The sequence below is a fragment of the Hippoglossus stenolepis genome, chromosome 5 (assembly GCF_022539355.2).
Source record: "Hippoglossus stenolepis isolate QCI-W04-F060 chromosome 5, HSTE1.2, whole genome shotgun sequence".
Lineage (NCBI taxonomy): Eukaryota > Metazoa > Chordata > Actinopteri > Pleuronectiformes > Pleuronectidae > Hippoglossus > Hippoglossus stenolepis.
In genome coordinates, this window is record NC_061487.1 from 16,176,127 (window position 1) to 16,197,209 (window position 21,083).

General features: G+C 39.9%; 1 protein-coding gene and 2 long non-coding RNA genes across 3 annotated transcripts; 2 read left to right on the forward strand and 1 right to left on the reverse strand.

The window, feature by feature from the left end:
• Nucleotides 1-354: 354 nt before the first annotated feature.
• LOC118109559 lies at nucleotides 355-11,006 on the forward strand. Its single transcript, XR_004696826.2, has 4 exons — nucleotides 355-669; nucleotides 769-837; nucleotides 2,009-2,125; nucleotides 7,956-11,006. It is a non-coding gene; the product is annotated as an uncharacterized LOC118109559 (long non-coding RNA).
• Nucleotides 11,007-11,123: 117 nt separating this feature from the next.
• lysmd4 (LysM, putative peptidoglycan-binding, domain containing 4) lies at nucleotides 11,124-16,020 on the reverse strand. The gene is made up of 3 exons (XM_035156785.2): nucleotides 15,903-16,020; nucleotides 14,273-14,550; nucleotides 11,124-13,687 (listed from the first exon to the last, which is right to left on the reverse strand). The coding sequence occupies exons 2-3, from the start codon at nucleotides 14,534-14,536 to the stop codon at nucleotides 13,130-13,132; spliced, it is 822 nt and encodes a 273-aa protein (XP_035012676.1). The 5' UTR covers nucleotides 14,537-14,550; nucleotides 15,903-16,020; the 3' UTR covers nucleotides 11,124-13,129.
• A 3,713-nt stretch (nucleotides 16,021-19,733) lies between these two features.
• LOC118109970 lies at nucleotides 19,734-19,999 on the forward strand. Its single transcript, XR_004696882.1, has 2 exons — nucleotides 19,734-19,793; nucleotides 19,959-19,999. It is a non-coding gene; the product is annotated as an uncharacterized LOC118109970 (long non-coding RNA).
• The last annotated feature ends 1,084 nt before the right edge of the window (nucleotides 20,000-21,083 follow it).

Sequence of the window (21,083 nt, forward strand, 5' to 3'; positions counted from 1 at the left end):
GAATATCACCAGACCTATATCCTTTAATATTTACTACATTTCAGGTTTCTGTCTGCGTGAAAAGATCCATTATTAGCAAATTTTTTAAAAGAGGATCAGCTTTCGCTTTGCACTTCCCTCAGTGGGCCCGAGGGCTGAGGTTGCTAGGCGATAGTGGCTATCTCCGTGGTGACGTGATCCCCCTTGGGCCTGGTTCTCACTCATCACCTCCACAGAAAGATACAGGGACGTACGCCGTACACACACACACACACACACACACACACACACACACACTGAGGGACCAGTGCCATCCCTCCCCCTCTCTCTCTCTCTCTCTCTCTCTCTCTCTCTCTCTCTCTCTACTCTTATCTCTGGGAGGCTGTTGTCACTCACTCATGGCCGTGCTGAGAGGGGCTTCGATGGTCTGACCTGATGAGGCTTAGAGAACACCTCTGAAACCTCTCGGGTGTCAAGGAGATCCAGATGGTGACAATGAGGAGGCCCGGGGAGCAGGAGCAGCTCAGCACCTCCTCTGTCCACCGCTCAAACCGAGTCATGAACACAAAGCTCTGTTTATTCTTCAAGACTGGATGAGTGCGGAGATTTATCTTGAAACATTTAAATATCCTTAAAATACAGCTACTTGTGAGGTGTAGCTCACATTCCTGAGGTAAATATATTCCTGAGGTAAATATATTCCTGAGGTACGCTTTATTTTGAATTTGATTGATGGCAGTTGTTCAGGTTATGTTGTCAGATTTGATGAATACGCTGTTGATTTTTTAGGAAGTATTTGGAAATAGATACAACAGTTTGAAGGAACGTCAAAGACAAATTACATCCTGTCATCACAAAGTAAGTCCCACTAAACATGATGAATGATTGCGCCCCTGAGACATTTTGTAGACATCATATTTATTATATACTTACAACAAGAATCTAAAGCCACACTAGTGCCTTTGTGCTGCTGCATTTTCTCACAATGTCAACATATTGATGTCTATCGGGTGTAAGGTTTGCCATGTCCGCCATGTTAGCGTAGTGTGTTGTCATGCTAATCTATGCTAATTAGCACTAAACACAACGTACAGTACTGAGGCTGCTGGGGATGTCATATGTTTTGTAGGGAAACCACTGGACAAAACTCAAATTTGAGCTGATGATGGTGTAAAGGGAAAAGTCTGTGGACTCGCTGAATCACTCTGACTCATCTTTACGACGATGTGACTCACCGACTCAAATTTCATGACACTGCCTCCAGTAGTTGTTGAGACATTTCGTTAAAAAACACAATGAGAACTTCATAGTGGCTCAAGAGGAAAAGTCAAGAGATTATATTCATGGAGACTAATGTCTGTACAAAGTTAAGTGGAAATCCATCCAGCAGTTTGCTGAGATATTTCAATATGGACAAATGTGGTGGACTGATAGTTTGACCAAACGCAAGGAAGTAGCCTACAAGTTCCAAGTTTAAGTCCCAGAACTCGACCCGGGTATTTCTTTTCAAGTCTCAAGTAAAGTCAAACTAACAAGGAAGAATCATTGGCTCCTCACACCAATTGATATATTACATTATAAAGAAACTGTCATATGAGTCTACAATGACACTAAGTAGAGCAGACACCTCTGCCGAGGCCCAACGGCCCCAATCAAGCTGCACCATATTGCACACACTCATGGATATCAGTTCACCAATTCTTTTTATTAAAATATAATTTTTCATCAAGATCCATGATTCATTCCCTGGGGAAATGGTGAAAATATATATATATATATTTTTTAATCTCACAATGTTAACCCTGAGGAGTCCTCAGCCAATGTTTGGTCTATCTTTTTAGAAAAATATTGCCTTATGAACAGGAAACACATTTTTTACTTTTGTTTTTAAGCTCTGACATTTGAACCAATCACATGATCTGATTACGCTGGTGCGATTGGTGAATCGAGTAGAAGAAAGTGATACAAAAATGTAATGGGTTCAATCCTTCCACTAAGTTTCATGGAAACGTTTGTGCATTTTTTTCAGGATCCTGCTGACAAACAAACTGCCAGGGGTGAAAATACAACCTCCTTGCCCGATGATAGAGAATAAGAGTCAGCGAGTCCATCTTTGGCAGCATAACAGCTCCTCACCTTGTGTCAGGTCAGTCAGAGTTTTGCTAACTGACAGATTCAATGACTCCTTGATCGACTAAAATATAAAAGTACTACCGCGTGGCAGTTACAGTATTCACAGCTAAAAACCTGATCTGAGTGGCTCACAGATTTTTCAAGTGTAGAACAAAGTCTGACCTTTGGCATCAGGTTACAGCATGTTGGGAGACTTCATTGTCATCACTCTGACACACGCACACACAAATGCAGTGTGTGTATGACAAAGCACAGAGTGGAATCATGTTTTCCGTTCCCCTACTCTTCCTCTCCAGCAGCTGTATCCATGGGAGCACAAATCAGGTCAGAAAAACACATCAACATGGAGGAGGTGATTTCATATCAGCTCCAGAGTGAGGAGAGAATGTGTAAGTGTGATTTTATAGTGCATTCATAGAGCAAGTCATCAGAGTATAATTAAATTAAAGGAGTTGGGACAAGAGGCAGGCGGAAAAAAATGTTTCTCCATGCAACACATTTCAGGTTGAGCAAATGATGGCTATGAATAGATTGTAATAAACAGACTATAAAAAGACTTCAGTGGTGCAGTTTGACTGTCGTCCACATTCAGACTTGATAAAACAGTTTGTACGTCATCAGTTTTAGATTTTCTTTATCACACTTCATATATTCTTTACTAAATATTTTTTAAAAAAGGAAGAGGGCCCACTTTGACAGGTGTTTGACCCATAACATATCAGTGTGTGTTTGTGTGTGTGTGTGTGTGTGTGTGTACTTTATGTTAGGGATGAGGATTTGGTTAGGCTGTCCACAGTGAATGGAAGTCAGTGCAGTGGCCTAACAAGGATCGCTGCAGACTTGATTTCATATTGTTAGGGTTAGAATTAGGTTTAGTCTGCATCATGCCAATGAGTGTCCTCACTAAGTACAGATTTCTCCCAATTTCTATCAAATATCACCCTGGAAAAAAACAACTATATATATATATATATATATATATTACATGGGTTAGGGTTTGGGTTTATTTGACTACGTTTTTTGAATACTTGCACTAGAAAGCCCTTGCTTGCTTGAATTCACATGAATATTTAGTAGCATCTACAGTGACAGAACACAGCAACTCTGAAGCTCCGCAGCCTATTTTCTATTTTCTCAGGCTGCTTGTATGTTTAACACAGAGCTGAGAGGCACTGAGAGAAGAGTGTGCTTACATTTCTCAAGGGGTGTATTCCGCTAATCCTGATTGCTATCTCGGTTCTCTTGAATTGGAGAGTGTGTGCAGATACAGTTGGAAACTGTTGATTAGCTCAGTTTCAAAGTAAATTCACTGATGTATCTGTTTGCCAGCTTTCCAAGCAGATACAACTCTCTCACATTGCAAACTGTGTCCTTGTACCATTGATTACAAAGGGAGATATTTTCAAACCACAATTACTGGCTCCAGAAATGTTTGACACACATTAGTGACCTACTTAATATTTTGGTAGCTTAGTCACGTAGTTTACTCAGATTTTCCCGGCAGAACTTTTTTTCAAATGGGCTGAAATATCTCAACAACTAGAAGATGGATGGCCACAACATAGACTCAACATAAAGATGGACGACATGTCTGTCAGTCTCAGCTGTCAATCAAGATGTTTCACCCCATTTGTATGTCATCGAATAACTAATAGTTTGAGAAAAAATAATTGGACTTTGACTATTTAAGTTTGGTCCATGTCCCATCCACTTATATGGTTTAGACAGGGTTTATGACCTATACTGCAGCCAGCCACCAGGTGGCAATTGAGACGCTTTGTCTTCACTTTTGGGGAGGTGTCATGTCGTCCATCTTTATATACAGATTATGAGCTAAACATTCATGTTTTACAGAGGATGAATCCTCCTGATTTTGAGGATCCTCTGACTTTTCCTCTAGCGCCACCATCAGACTGACGGTTATGGTTTTAGTCAAATGCCACATCATTTCCAACAGATATTTAAGGTATATTCAACCGCACTGCACATCCTACTTTGACATATACTTTACTCCTGGTTTTCCTGTTGTTGTTCTTCACTATTGATTTTCAATTTCTTGTGGAAAAGAACTAATAAACTGTCCCCTGGTACACTGGTTTCTTCTGACTGTTGAAATCTGCTGACCGATCTGCTTCCTTCTGGAGACTGCAAGCTGAATTAATGACCAATCTACACACGTGTGAACACACACAAATCTGTTTGCATCTCTCACGTCTGCACATTCAGTCCATACCATGCAACATCTCTGAATGCAGCCCAAAACCTTTGTTTTGAATTGAAAAGGTTTCACATGAATTCTCCCACAGACAGATTTTTTCCGTGTCCCCAACGCCAGATAATCTTCAAGGTTACGTTTCCGTCTCGAGGTATAAAGACGCTGTAACTGTGTCTTTATCTGACCTCGGATCAGGAGCTGCTCGCCAAAGAGGACGGGCTGATAAGTACTCCCCGATGTATGGCAGCTTTGTGAGTCCTGTGATGAGAGATAGACGCTTGTTCCCAGTGTCCGTCCTCCATTGTTGGCCAAGTCCTCGATCATGTTTTTATCAACCTTGTTTTACCTTAACATTCAGCCGGGCTTCACTTGATCTGGCACTTGGTTGTCAAGCAGGAGAGGATGAAGTCTATTAGTGGTCGAGATTGCAGATTACACATGTCGTCCAGTAAAACTACTTAAAATAATCAACATTGTTTTTAATTCACCTAAATCTATATTAAACTATCTTAACGCACAATCACAAACAATCACATTAAGATACATATCGTTTTATTTAAATACAAAATGGAAGCTGTGAAAGTGTGCCAATCTTTCATTTCACTATGGCCTTTGGGCCGTGTCTAATCTTTGGTGTGTTTCCGACTTTTACGCTGAATGATTTGCAAACGCCAACTTTAACACTGACGTGTGAGCAACGGCAAACGCCAGCACAGCTTTCTCAAGCAAATAAATTTTCCTTTGAAAGACTCCTCTGAGAACATCTGCCCGGGAACATCTGGGAATGGCAGGAAATTCGCCATCTCCCAGCGTGAAGCGCAATGAATGTTTTTCGAGCACATCACAGGGATGAGCAAGAGCAATGAGCCCCGCAACCTCCAAACCCCGACAGGATTTATGGAGTCTGGCTGGAACTGGCTCTTGTTGCCCATGTCATCCTCCAAACAAATTAATGTATTGGGCTCGTAGCTGAGCTGCTGCGGTGATTTTGTCTCCTGGCATAATTACTGTTATTTTTGTGTTTGTACAATATGTCCACAACATTGTTCCAGCTGTTGTTAACAACACACATGTGTGATATGACTTGGACGCAGGCGACAGAGGAGGATTTTCAACTCATTAACATATGTACTCTGCCTTTTCTTTTAAAAATCCCCATGGGTCTTTGTGTGGAATAAAACCACAGACTGAGGAATATCTGTTAATAACAAGAATGCCCCGCCAGTGTGAGGGGAAATTACAGTTCCAGTTTAAAAGCCATCCACTTTTAATGGTCCTCATCTGGCGAACTACGAATTATCCGCCAAGAGTTATGGTGTAAATTGTGCCTGCGACTGGAGAGCTGAGCAGACTGCACCTGGGCTGAAACAGCTGTTTCACACACACACAGACACACAGACACACACACACACACACACACACACACACACACACACACACACACACACACACACACACACACACACACACACACACACACACACACACACACACACAGTTCTGCTGCTCACATCAAGAACCCTGCTTTTGTGTTGAGGCCTTGAAAATGTCTCAGGGGCAGAAAATAGAAAACTGCAAGGTCTCTTTCGTCGGTTATTTAAAATCCAACAGGTTTAAAGTGTGTAATTTAGCATCTACACGCTGATGGAAGAGAAGAATAGTGTGTCAGTGTTTTCAGGGGATATCTGATGTGTGTAAAGTCATTTAGCTGCTTTGATGGTTGAGGTTGTGTATTGTTTAAATCATATTGTGTTTTGATTTCGTCCGCCCTGCAGGTGTAATGCAGTATAACAGAGAGCCCATATGGAGCCTCTTGTTTACGTCTTAATGTTCTTGCTCAGGCCAAGCAGGTGCTCAGTTGAGTTGCATCCAGTGATTTGGAGATGCATGTCCAACCCATTATCCTCTCTTCAGCCATGCCTGTCTCTGTGAATTCTCTCTTCCTGCCAGCGTTTCACATTGTTCCGTGAGGACACAATGGAGCTCTGCATTTCTATGAGTGTGTGAGTATATGACCCGAGAAGCTCCACTTCAGATAGGATACCGTTTTTAAACTGTTTTCTGGTTTGTGAAATTGCATTGTTATTTATTAAATCTGTTTTTAGTAAAAGGTTTTTTATCCTCTGTTAGTATAAAAATCTAAAATTCTAAACACTACTCTACACCTGTAATGACTCTGTATAGAAATTATCTTTTTGTCACATGATAAACCAAATTACAGACTAGACACATGTTCTTCCTACATTTACAAACATTCAGTTTCTAAATTGTTCAGTTACAAATCAGGGCAAAGGGCCAAAGATAATGTCCCCAGTTAAATGAAGGGTGAGAGGAGGAGGACGAGGAGAAGGAGGTAGAGCAATTTGTCCTCTGACCTATAATCATCCAGGAAGAATATATATGATTATGCTACAGGACTGAGACTCTGTGTGAAACCAACACATTTACAAATCTGACAAAAAGATTTTCTATGAAGAACACTTATGTGGTTATGAACTATAGTGTAACTAGAGCTGAATCAGTCTCTGAAAGGTAATTCAAATGTAAACTGCAGTTCGTGCTTTATATTTCACTAATATTATAACTCTTGTATATATGCAATTTACTATGGAGTCAATATCTGTATGGTCGAGGCAGGAGAAAATAAAATAGGACACAACAACAGATCTATAGGCATAATAACAGTAACAGTAACACAGTCGAGTTAAATTACAGAATGCTGTGTATTTCAACACATAATCGGTTTGGGCAGCCGCTGCTAAAGACCATAACTGCTGGTGGAACAGTTATTATAAAAGACATGACATCCCACCTCTGTCAGGACCCCCACTCTGTGGAATACTCCTCATCCTCTTTTCACATTGGCCTTGGGATTTGGATTCACTCTTAACTTTTTATATATATATATTTATTTACTTTTAATCTGTCTCTTATCTTACAAACTATATATTCACTCTACAGTGTTTTATATTGTTAATTTTTCTTACACTTTTCTCATCTGTAACATTTCAATTTTTATATTTGTGCTCTAATATATATATATATATTTTGTGCGACCTTTGAATTTCCCTATTGTTTGCCTTCAATTCTTCATGTTTGACTAGTACCTTGTAAGTGTGTTTTGAAAGGTTAAGGTACAGTTAATACACCTCAGGCACTGACAACACGCCCAACCAATCTGTAGTGAGGATTACAGAGACAACGTCGCCCCTCTGGGACTAATCACTGACGTCTGAGCGCGAGGTGTCACAAACTGAAATTAAACACTATATAACTTCTGCATTCTTCATATACTCTGTGGGTTTAGTTTGAGTATAGAACCGTCCCTCGGGTGAGGACCCCCTCAAACCTCGGCTGGAATGTAAAACAGGTGCTGCACCATTGGTTCCTTCACAGCGGGGGCGAAAGAAAAACAGCCGCCCCTGCAGGAACATGACTGACAGAACATCGCATTCTCCGGCCAGCTGCACCCCCAGATGATCCCTCACTTACACAGTCAGACTTAAGGGATAACATACAGCGTGCATACACTGCGTTGTGTATTCTGACTGAGCTGCATTGAGAAAGAAATTGCACTCCTGTGGTCGATTAGTTTTAACAGCACAGATACTGTTTGTGTTTCTCACAGGACTGAAGAGATGCTGATAAAAACACACTCAACCATCTCAGCTCTCTGCCTGACACCTTGTGTGTTCTTGAAGTGACGCTGGAACATCTGGCCTGGATTTATACATTGAAATTCTGGCCGCGGATTCAAAGAGAAGATTTTTTTTTTTTAATTGAATCCACTCTGAAGCTTGTGAGACTGAAATGTCTCTTGGCAAGAAGCTTCAAATACATACTCATGTTGCTTTGTCATGTGACCTCTTTCACACACTTAGATATTTTTCTTCTGTTTTTGACTCTTGTGTCAAACTGATTCTGATCTTCTCGTGTTGATCCATGAAATGTGAGTTCTTTTTGGAGAATGGATCATCTTGGGGAGAAATTAACTTCATCCTTTCTGTCTAAAAAAGGAGGATAAATGAAAGGTGTATCTTTATCAGAATAGTTTTCAACAAATTCCCTTGTTGTGATTTTGGTTTTGTCCACGAGCGTCTACCCTGCTGCTGCCTCCCTTCCAGCAGTCCAGCCCTGACCGTCGCACATACCGGCACAACACCAAACCTACTGCTCTGCAACAATACACACATTCACAGGCCACAGACAGCAAATTGCTTCTCTCATTCCCCCACCACACCCTGCCTTCGTCCTCAGCCACCTGCAAAACAAACTGTGCTGGAAATTTCACTACAAATTACCCTGTGTCTGCCAAATCCCCCCGGGAGTGGAGGAAATCAAGACCTCGGATCTCCCTGCCCCCCACCAGAGAGAAGAAGAAAAAAAAAAACAGCCTAACTCACACAGAAAATATTCATTCTGTATTTTGGTTTTCTAATATGAATAATCATGATTGATTAAATCTACTTTGTCGTATTAGTTTTATTGAAATTTAGGGTTATAATTTCTACTATTAAAAGTGGAGACATGTCAGAAGAAACTACAGAGAAACTTTCACCAAAAAGTAGGTAGGAATAATAAAACTGTCTGTGGGTGAACAGGAGAAACCACATGAAAGAACTGGGTTGACTTTTGTTGACGCAGATTATACGAACAACCTGTACTTCTGTGGGTCAACGTGACAACGTGAAACTGAGTCTTCATTCCCACTAAGAAAGAGTGAAAACTGAGACCTGCTTTGCTTCAGGGGAAAATCAAAGGAAGGCACATACCTTAGCAGTGAATAATGATCAACAGCATAAACCCCACAGCGTTTGCATAGCAAGGGCCGCAGCGCCTCCTGGTGGCGCATCGGCAGAACTCCACCCAGGCAGGAATGTCAGAGAGAGAGAAAGAGAGAGAGAGGGAGTCAGTGGCCGATGTGCCAGAGAGATGAGTGTTGAAAGCTCCTTGGAAAAAGGATTAGGGCTGTTTATGTTGGCCAAGTGGCTCGCTGCCAGCTGCTCAAGTGTGCAAACTTCTTAAAGCTGCAGAGCTTCGGTCTGTTCATGAATCTTTTCACTCCGTTTGCCCTTCGCCCAGACTGTGTGGATGGCTGTGCTTTGTTCAGGGGGGAAAGCCCCTTCGGCTTCAGCCCCCCACCTCCCTAAAAGCGCACTCTGCTCCAAGAAAAATATATGCTGGAATCAAATTCTGCCTCTCTCCGACACCACCCCTAAAAACACAGCCATACACAGTGTGTATAGGTGGAAAAAGTCACTGTAAATCTACAAGCTAAATGTTTGTACTGTACATTTGTTTTTGTATTTCAGTGTAATCACAGTCACATGTCAGTCAACCCCTTCTGCTCATTGACATGTACTGTGTATTACCAACCACACACGGCATATTGCATTTGGATCGTCGAGGGTAAAGAATCAGATTAAAGTGAGTAAATCTAACTGCAGGAGCAGACTGGATATGGATTTCATCAAATAAAAGACAGGCAGGGGAGTAGATGTGTCCAGGTTGGAGGTAAAGGGAGAAAAGAAAGAGGGGAGACGGGGGACGGGTGGTGGGGGAGGCCCACCTATCAACAGTAGGATGAGACCCAGCCTGGGAGATGGCTGCGTGCCAGAGCTCTGCGGCCTGGAGCTAGATCAGAGCAGGGTTCGTGAGCTGTACTTATGATGCAAGGTTCTTGGGTCATGGAATAATAAAAGATGCAGAGCCTCCGCAGCAATAGAGCTAAAGTACTGCTTTTGTTCTGGAGTCTTAGACAATGACAGTAGAGATGTGTAGGACTGATGCTCCCAAGCAGACTTACACACACACATATTCACAGGTTTTACATATTACAAAAAATTCTAAATCTATTTAGCTGTTCCTGTACTTTTGAATCCCCACAGGAGATAAAATGTGTCTGTAGAGCGTCTCTGTGTTCTGTCTGGACGGCAGTGTTTGGGTAAACTATCGTTCAACCAGACGCTCCAGGTCCAGACTCCATTAAAGCGAGTGACCATGGGCCAGACACTGGATTTCCTTTTAGTTTCAACACTGCTGCTCCACTGCTGACCTTGTTCTTGGACTTCCACACAGAGGGAGGAGAAAAAAAATAATTTTGCCTTTGGGTCTTTAAAATCCAGCTTTTTGTGTTACCGAGTAAAATCCTATTTCATTGCCTCCACCAGTAAGGTTATTCATACATATTCAAAGGGCTTTGGTGCCCAAGACAATACAATGACTTCCTGATATAGGGTCCCCCTTCAAATTAGTCATTATACAGATCACAAATCCACAGTTGGACTGAATTTTTTTTTTTTAAACTAAGTGCGGTGCAAAAACACAACTCACATCTGTGGATACTTTCTTTGGAGAAGTTGTTAAATGAACTGATGACTGGGCAGAAGTTCAGACTTCTACTCATTGTTAACTGGAAAATCATTTAATAACTATTAGGACAATCATTTAGGAACAAAAATCAGCATATCACTAATCTACATGCAAAAATCCCCATAGATGCAGCCTGACTTCATTCCTGTAAAAACAAACACTACAGTGTCACTGTTTGTGCCTGTTGTGCCAATATCTTCTGATAACTGCAGGTACTGCAATAATAATCAGAAATTGCATTGGTATGAATACAGGTATATTTAGTTGTATATTTTCTGTAGTGAGCGATTTTATCGCATTCGTTTTGCATCTGTGTGCATCTATAATCTCATTGTACAAAAGCAAGTGTGCTAAAATAACCTAATCTTTCACAAAAGACAACATGTTAGAAAATACTTTAAAGACACAATACACACACACTATCTTACTGCATACAATGACCAGTTTATTAGGAACAACCTAACTAAAACTAATGCAATCTCATTCAACAGTTCTGCAATAAATTTCCCTTCATAATTTATAATGTTCATAGACCTGCTGATTTTACTGTGATCAGTTTGAAAGCTGCTGTTTGTGCTGTTGCTGTAAACGGACTCCAAGTTTCTATTAAATAGAGACACGCTCATGAAAAGAGTCGTGCACATCCATTGTGTCAACTCTTCCAAAGACAATGGAACTCAAATGTTATTGAAATACGTTAATGAAAATCCTTCACCTGTTTTGTTAAAATAAAATAATAATTTAGACTTAGAATTCACAACCTGTTCACAATGGACTTGAATTCCCATCAGACAATGAATGACAGGAGCGTGCAATTTAAATATAACAATAAAGGTTTAAGACACTCACAAGAGTAAGTCATTTTCAAAATACAACACCTTGTATTTTAAAAGTTGATGTGAAATGAACACATAGTCAAAACCAAATAATTATTACTGTAAACACACGTTTGGCATCATCAGACTCAGAGATAAGGCACAGGGTGCATTGTCATAACTAAACAATAAAAACTTGACACATTGAAAATAAGTTAGACCAAAAAGAGGCACACACACGACGCTCACACCCAGGTCAAATACAACATAACCTCACACAGTTTTGGCAACAGGGGAACACCGTTATAAAATATAAAATAAATCTCCCATTTGATCAGTTTAAAAATATATTACTCTGCCACGACAGATATCACATTTTCGCCTGATATCTGACGCTGATATGACATTTAACACACAGTGGTGGAAAGGCAGCTTGTGATAACGCAGAAAGAGATACAACTACAGTGTGGATTTATTCTCTCATAATGTTTTCCATACAATGTTTAGATTGAGTCATGTGGAGGAGCTTCAAGACACATTTCATAACTCAAATTTAGCAAAACACCTGAGAAAACTGAGATCCCAACCAACATGAAGAGTTTGTCAAGGCAAAGAATCAGAAAACTGTTCTCTATAGAAGCTGTTTGATGAAATGCTGCTGCCCTGCATCGTCACAAAAATGAGGCTGCTAGAATAATGCCTGGGTCGAAAGTTGCAACTGGAACAACCCCTCAAGTTGAAGTTTCGACTCGGAAGGTCGGAGAAAACTCACCTCCCCGACTTAGAAATACAAGATGGCCGCTTTGTGTATTAACATTAGTGAAAGGTTTAGTTTATGCTGTTTATTAGCACTTCTATATTATTCATTAAATTTGTCGTACACCTAGTATTGTCCAATTACTGACTGTGGATGTGTTACTACGGTGTTAGTATGCGTAAAATGCCACGTAATGTGTTATTATGAAAGTTTTTCGCTAACAATGGCTAGCTGGCAAACATAAACACTGAGCCTGTGCAACTGGATCGATCACAATTTGGGTTATTCGGATATGACGTCCTTCTGAGGGCGGACCTCCGAGGTATAAGTAACGCTGCATAATAGCTCGGTTCCTGTTAGTCAAGGCTAATGCCGGTTGTTTTCCTCCGGAAGGGGGTCATGTGATGGGAGCAAAACAAATCAGCAAAAGCTACGTTATGACCAAAGACACCCAATCGGCAGGCGGTCATGAGTGTCTACGACTTCGTTTCCAATCATCTACGTTTCTTCATCTTCATCAACGCAGCCCCTGAGTTTTCAAACTAAAACGGGACCAGCAGCGTTTCCAAATTGTACCCGCTCTAAACGTATCCGTAGCAGAGTTGATGCATTTTCAAACGAAAATGTAGTTGTGTGGATGTAGGATGAAAACAACTTGGAGCAACTTCACTCCAATGTAACGATTCCAGCGTCTTCACCCATCTTCAGTTACACCATAATAAAAAGGTAAAATTCACTCTTTTTAACTTGATAAAAGCTGATATTTCACTGCGCTAAATCAATGATAGATAAGGCTCTTTTTTTGATCGTCACCAACAGTCTTAAAATGTTTCTGGTTGTCTGAGACTCTAGTCTTCACTATGCTGGTTCTTGAAAATGCTTAAGTCCTTTTGTGCTGAGCCCCATCCCTGAGTTGTTTGAAGAGGTGATGGACGACTCTAAAGTGCCACTACCATTTGTTGGTGGAACGACTCCATTATCTTTCGTCTTGAAATAAATGACGTAAAATAATGGCAGGATGATGCCTATCAGGAGCATGGCAACCACAGCGTTCCACCACTGGATTCCCCAGTCGGCACCGTGACTGGTCAGGCCCCGTCCTCTGAAACCAAACCGTTGCTCTTTCTCTGAGTTACACAACATGTCCTCATCTTGATCGTTCGAAGTCTGAATGAGTTTCTCAATGTCATTATCCACCTCCATGAGAAAGTCTGTGACCTCCTGTGCATGTGGTTGGTTTCTGGCTCTGTCTAGAGTCTTTACTGGGGAATCAGACGCGTGTGGCATCTCTTCTTCATTTTTGTCAGTGTAAGTCTCTGTTAAAACGCTGTGTTTCTGTACCGGTATTTTGATGGATGTCAGTGCGAATAAATCTTGCTCCTGCATAAGGTTGTTCACCCGCTTAATATCTGCAACCTGTTGGCAGAAACAAAAATGGAATTACATTGATGAAGTACAATTGTAGGGGCACTGAGGTACGATTTAGAGAATTAAGTCGTACACGAGAAGAAAGTCATAATAATGCAAGAATTAAAAAAGAAAAGGTGAACCCCTGCCCTCTGGAGTTCTGGATACAAAATCTTGAAACAATCTCATTGTTTATTGAGAAACTACAAAACCCAATATGAAACGAATATGAATTTTACAGTGGAGCACATTTCCTCCTCAACTAAATTAGGAAGCTTCCTCCTTTGTTTCTTCTTCAGAACAGACTCAGTTTCTTAAACAATCTATTCAATGTCCTGATAATGTGGTGCTGATGTGTAAAATGATAAAGTATTTCTATTCATGAAACCTATGAACTTAAGTATCTTAATTTGGTGTTTTATAAAATTTACGACTTGTAGATTTAAAACGTATTTTCTCATATTATGACTGTATTCTCATAATATTGGGACTAAATTCTCAAACTCAGTTCATTTTCCTTATAAGTGGCCCTAATACTCTGTCGTACTGAGGATACCAACACCAGAAATCATTTAGCTAATGTGTGTCTTTTACCTTGCAGCCATATTGCAGTGCGAGCTTGTTGAGATTGTCGCCATCCTCCACCTTCCGCTCCAGCAGCTGGACATTCTTCAGTCTGTCTCGCTCCTGCTCTCGAGAAACCAACGGTCTCATCTCCATGACGTTGAACTCCTCGTCGTCTGAGGATACAGAGGAGTCATTCTGTCTCCCCTTGAACAGATACACCTGACCGTCTGCGCTGGCGTGGACGTCCACCGGGGCTTGGAAAGCCTGTGGAGCGGGCTCCCCTCGCCGCATAATGAATCACACGCCTGTAGAAAACAGTTTTTTCTTTATAATTGAACAATTAACATATGAGTATATGTTTATACTAACTCATACAGTACATACATTACACATCAGGCAAGTTTCTAAAAAGGATCTATGTAATATATACATTATTGTGTTAAATACAAGGGTCCGACAGTCTGACACAACTTTTATGTCTGTTTTGTGAGACATTCGTATAGACTGCCATTGATTGTCACTCTACAGTTGACATAACTCTGTTTTGGCAAACAAGGGGCAAAACTAAGATGTACAAAATCCTAACATGGGATGAGCTCTGGATCAGAGAATGACTGGAGTTTTTAATAATAATTGAAATAGTTGCTGATTCATTTTCATGTCAATCAACTCACAGATTAACCCACAAACCCTTTCAGGTCAACACTGAACAATAATCACTGATATGTTATGTAGCGCCTGATAGGAGCATGAGAAGGGTTATGGGTGACTGTTTCTAAAACATAATGCATTGTTGCAGACAAAGTCAATTTTCATAGCAGTCCTGAGTCTGAAGAACAATGTTTATTGTGCAGGCACTGATGCATTCAGGGAATCAATTTGACAGAAATCTGTAGCATCAGAGTTAAGTCCCTGCACATACAGAGAAGTGAAACTTTATACAAACAACACACTAGTTTGTCATCATGTGCTGGCAGAACAGGTTGAATGCACCTTGATATTAAACCTTCACGTCTCTGAAGAGTATAAACACCATTATGCCTTAATATATGCCATCTGTGATGATGGTGGTGGAGACTAACATGTGAGGTGTTCAAGGCAGAGGCCATAACATATGATCCATGTTGATACTCGTCAAAACATTCATTGTGCTTTAAAGATGGAGGTACTGTCACTCCGTTTCTTCACTAATGTTTCACTTGATCCTTTCATTTGTCACTGGTCTGTATTAGTTTCACCAACAGCTTCCTTTTAGCAGAGTCCGATTGTTTACTTCCCGATTCTAAGCGAACAAAACATGAATAAATTAAAACCACACCTAGTAGTGACAGCAGCTTAATGTGTACACATGGCTTACACGTGCTAACTAGTGTTGGTGTTTATTTGAAGTGGTTAACAAACTAAATAAGTCAAGTTGTCGGAAGGTCGGAGCTCACAGGGAGCACCTGAAGGCACCATTAGCGTTGGCTAGCAGCCTGATGCTAACGCTAGCAGGTTAGCTTTAGCTCCAACATGTGTCGGCACCGTGGCCAAGTCAGCAAACCGCCCCCCCGGCTACAGCTAAAGTTCGCTCCTGTATCTGTACGAACGCGATTAACAGGACATATGGTTTAACAAACTTTTTTAAACTCGGACTGCGCAGTTTCCAGTCAGTTACCTTCACACTTGTTTTCACAACAGTAACACAAGCCGCCGCCTTCACCGGCAGTCCGTCCCTGCGCTGCTGCCTGCCCACAGCCCGCTGCTTACTCTACTCTCTGTGAGGGAAGTGGAGTCGCCCCCCTCTGGTCTGGAGTGTGACAACATCCTAAACACGTTTTTTATTTCTAAAGAATGGAAAAGAAATAATACAAAAAAGACATCAAATAGATTATGCAGATTTTTGTTTATTTTGATCCGTTATACATTTTATTTGATACACATAACTAAGAGCAATGCTGTCCATTAAAGCAATAAACCAAACTTTAATTAAATTTACAATGTTTATTTTTTAAGAGAGATGTTGATTTTACTTTATGATCCTTTCGGAGGCTGCCTGTTCATGGTGCTGTGTAACTGTGCTGCTTTATACCGACAGGCGTTTTCATTATTTGATACATTAAACTAGAATGACTTTATTTGTCATTGCACTGAATTTAAAGCATCTCCATAGTGCACGCACGCACACACACACACACACACACACACACACACACACACACACACACATACACACACACACTACTAAGATAAACACAACCATGAAATAAAAAATACAGATACAGAGGTCCACACATGAGTAATTAACCAACGATGACACAACAGAGTGGCATATTAATCTGTACTGCACCAATAGCAAAATACTAAATGAATTCCAGTAACTTCAAAAATGACAAAGGACATCTTCTCGCATACTCCTGGTGGTTTTATATGATACCCAATCATCTCTGAGATTTATATCTCCATCAGATAACTTTTAAAATAAACAGATGTTAGTTGTTGTGCTTATAGGATTTTATATTAAAAAAGTTAAACCCTGTAGCATGTCTACGTGAGTACACAGTTGAATCTGTACATTTCTTAATCAGTTTCAAACCCCAAAAAACATCATAACCATCATTTGATATAATGCTACGTTTTTTATGCTTTTATGTTTTTATCTTTAGTGGAGCTTTCTTTTATGTGTGCTTCACATCCACTTCCACACCAAACCCTCTCTTCAGAGCTCACCGAACACTTATCAAAATTCACAACTTGAATTTGAGAGGTATGAATAAAAGCAGGACATTAAACTTACTTTTAAAATGTATTTTATATTTAAATATTTATGATTATAAATATTCAGTACCCAAGAACTGCTTTCCTTCTGACATCTGTTGGTAGAGAATCTTATTGTTACTTCAAATCCAAGCCATTGAAGCGTAGGGGCTGTACATTTATATAAGGTTCCCAGTATGAGAATAGTGGTGGTGAGTACAGCAACAGCAAACAGCTTGGACTGAGAGGGTGCCACAAAGTGAGTACTGGTTCCTCAGGGGAACGATCCTTAGAGGTTTAAAGGTCAGGGTAGTCACGGTGCCTTGTTGGACCACTAGATGGGGCTATTGATCTTTCATATCTCTTGTCCCCGTCACTGTTTATCAGAAGAAACTGATGCACAGACAATCTTTGTAATATGGTAAATAAAATACTTTCATCCTATTTCGTCAATTATTGCTTAAGTGAACAGATTGAATTAACAGTTTAATCGTTTATCAGAAGAAAACAGCAATTAGCACCTGGTGGAAGTTCCTCCATCGCACCATATATGACCAAGCAAAGCTCAAAAGATGTATTCTGTCCCACACGCTGCATGGTGTGCACTATCAGCAGAAAGAGGTATGAGCTGCACAGCATATACCCACTTGTATGTATTCAGTATAGTCGTAAACCCCAGGATAAACTGAAAGATCCTGTTGTATTTTGCTGTCAAAGTTTTTCACAAATTGTACTGGTCAGTGAACACAAGGCAGTTGTATTTACATTGTGAAGAAATATGACCAATGCAGTTCCCCCCACAAAAGACTAAAGTTTATTTTAAGTGAAAGTTTATGTTTTTCTTCAGCTCATGAAAAATGTCATATTTAACCCTTTACACTATTTAAGGGATTGTCTCTATTAGAAATTATGACTGAATGTTTCTTAGAGAATCCCCTTCATGTGGTGCTTGAGGACTTTCCCTGAAGAATACATTTTCTATGTATTGGTAAAAACTACATAATAAACCATCAGTACAAGTCATACTGGTACATCTATGGTATCCAGCTTATAGCAAACAGTAAGAATGTTAACCTGTACTGAGACACACGATAAATAGCTTCCAAAGAGACAATGGAAAAGTTGTATGAGAACTTTTACGGTTGTAGGGTTTTTTGTCTGTTCTGAAACAATAATCTTAAACGATCAAGATTCTAGATGTAGGTAACAAATAAATGATAAGCATCCTTAAAAAAGTTGCCTTTATCAAATCCGTTACCATTCTTAAATATATCTCTATTCAACATTATGTTATTTATAAACAAATAAAAATAAACCTTTAAGCATAATAATATAATTCTAATTATTACCTTCTCCAACGTGTCATTGGTACATGAGGTTAATGCACTTTAAAGAAAAAGAATACTCATAATGATAATGAAAGGATAATTGAAACACAATAAATAATACATGATCTTAATAAACACAATAAATATGAATAATATCTGAAACGGAATTCCAGTTAAATGTGTTGTATTGAAACAGAATAAACTGTTAAATGAACAGGGGGTAATTCAGATATACACAGCACGAAAATCACAAATGTATTCATGTATGTATGTATATATACAGGTATGTATGTATGTCTGTATATATGTATATAAGTATGTATATATATATGTATATAAATGTATACATATATGTATGTATGTATAAACTGTATGTCTATCTGTCTATAAGTCTGTATGTATATATATCTGTCTGTCAGTCAGTCAGTCTGTCAGTAGGCTGTGTTGCCATGACGCTCCTCAGTCAGTGGCTGTGCGGCACGTGCTTTGGAGCGTGACAAACGTCACACCTGATTGGTCAGTCCGGGAACAGCGCGCGCTCATTTGAAGGACAATGGCCGCTCATCCGTCCAGGAGAAGTTGAACTCCAGCTCCCAGGAAGCGGACTCTGGGTTGGTTGTGAAAGTGAAAGTTGCCCACAGGTTGCAGTGAATGTGACGCAGGTGTGTGAGCTGAGTTAAACATGGAGGAGTCTTCCCTCAGGCTCATTAGAGCCTGTTAGCTGGAGGCCTGTTGACAGAGGCTGGGTCTTGGCAGGATGATAAATGGCAAGTAAATAATGATTTATAGTGTTAAAATGTCACCTACAAACATGACATGGATTCATATTAAAGCTGCTCACCTAATTAGAAACTAGAAATATGCCGTCACTAACAGTGTTGAATGGGATGTTAGTCAAGTTAAGCTAACTAGCTTAAAAACTCAATTAAAAAACATTAGTTTAGCTACAAGCTAATGCTAAAGCTAAGTATCATGCTGCAAACACTTTTCCCATTGTAGGGATCATGTCCCGTGGGAAACAAATGAATCAAAGCGTTAAGACTTTATTTAGTTGTTAACCAGACTGAATGTATGTGTGTATTACTACTGTATAAAAACATTAAGCTGTCACTTCAACAATGCAAAGCCAAGTACTTTCTTGCAACCTTTATAATGTTCAAGGTTTTTGTCAAAGAGAGAAGATGATACTATTTTGGAGCCGCGTTATTTCGGCTCCTGCCACTTTAAAGTCTATACAGTGCATTGTAGTCCTGCTGGTCAGTCTACAATGGTAGTGCAACTTACTTCAGAGTGAAAGTGCTGCACCAGAAACATGCCACGGTATATATATATTTTATTCAGACAAACTTGACCTAATCGTAAATAAATTATACAAAGTTTATGCTGATGGATATGCATGGCATTAATATTGATACTCCTCTCCAGTCACACGTGCAGCATCAGAGGAAAAAAGATAAAGAGGAGTCCAAGAGAAGAATAAACAGGTGAGAATTTAAACTGAAATGTAATGTTATCTAATGTGACAACTACTTGTGATTTGTTTATTCACTGCAGTTTGTGTGTTTTTGTAATTTCTATGAAATGCAAGAACAAAATGTTAAAGTTGTCAAAACAGACATCAGAGTATAACATACTTGTTGTCAAAACAGGCGTTGGAGTTTCAGATGGAGAAAGAGAGAAAGCACTAGAGGCAAAAAGACAGAAGTGATGGGGTAAGTTGTTCTTTTATCATAGGTTCAGTGGTGGGTGTTGTTGTGTGGACCACTTTTCACAAGGCTAATTGACTTGTGCTGTAACAAGTCTGCAAACACTGAAGAAAGTACTTTTTCAGTGGCACCTCCTCTAGCTGTTGTATCTGTTGGTGCTAGAGACAGGGATGTGGGATGTGACACAAACTGGAAGAGAAAGGTTGGACACTGAGTGGAATATTTACAACAGTGACCAGATGTCCTGTTTAAATAGTAATTGTCCATACTGTTATACAATTTCCTCTTTTAAGACATTTGCTCATTTGTTTGTGTGTGGATGTAAAATTTGTTATAGTGTGTGTGTGCGCGCGCAGGACCTGTTGATTGGTCAGTATGGGGGTTGTGCTGTCTCTTGTTCAGTTGGGCTCTCATGATAGTCAGTTATAATTGGTTGATGTGATACCTCTTTTATCTCTCATCCCCACCTAATATCATTTGTATAGCAGTTGAAATAAGTGCAGTGTCGCCTGTGTGTATTGATGGTGTTGTGTTCAGTGATGGCTGTTTCCATAGAAACAGTTGACCAATTTTGTAGGAGGAAGACCATGGACGCCATCTTCATACGTCATACGGACGAGAAAGCACAAGCTTTTGTAACAACTTTAACATATCTTTAATTGTTATATATCACAGATATCCATGAACAATATCAGGATAACTGCTCTTAACATTTACTATTAAAGCTTGTGTCAAGACAAAATTACATTGGGGGAGGATACATCACATGCAACACAACACAGAATAAAATAACTGTACCTGGTGAACACAAACACAATCTCATGTTGAATCTAGAGACCTGATTATCAGGCTTAAATATTGGAGGCAAGTAGGATTGAAGTGGAAATAGAAAAAGGTCAGTCGACATAATACACATAAGGGAAACATGCATCAGAAGCTGCTTTCAGAAATCCAGACATTTTCCAGAAAATTTCCAGGGGGGTGTAAGTGAGAACCTTTCCTGGCAGCCCCCTTGTACAATGTCGAGTGAGTCCATGTGAAAATACAGCAAGAAGATGTCTCGTAAAT

Excerpts from the sequence above, each read along its gene's own strand:
- lysmd4 (XM_035156785.2), bottom strand. The coding sequence starts at position 14,536 with ATGCGGCGAGGGGAGCCCGCTCCACAGGCTTTCCAAGCCCCGGTGGAC. Across the intron at positions 13,688-14,272 it reads CACTGCAATATGGCTGCAAG|GTTGCAGATATTAAGCGGGT; the intron begins GTAAAAGACACA and ends TTCTGCCAACAG.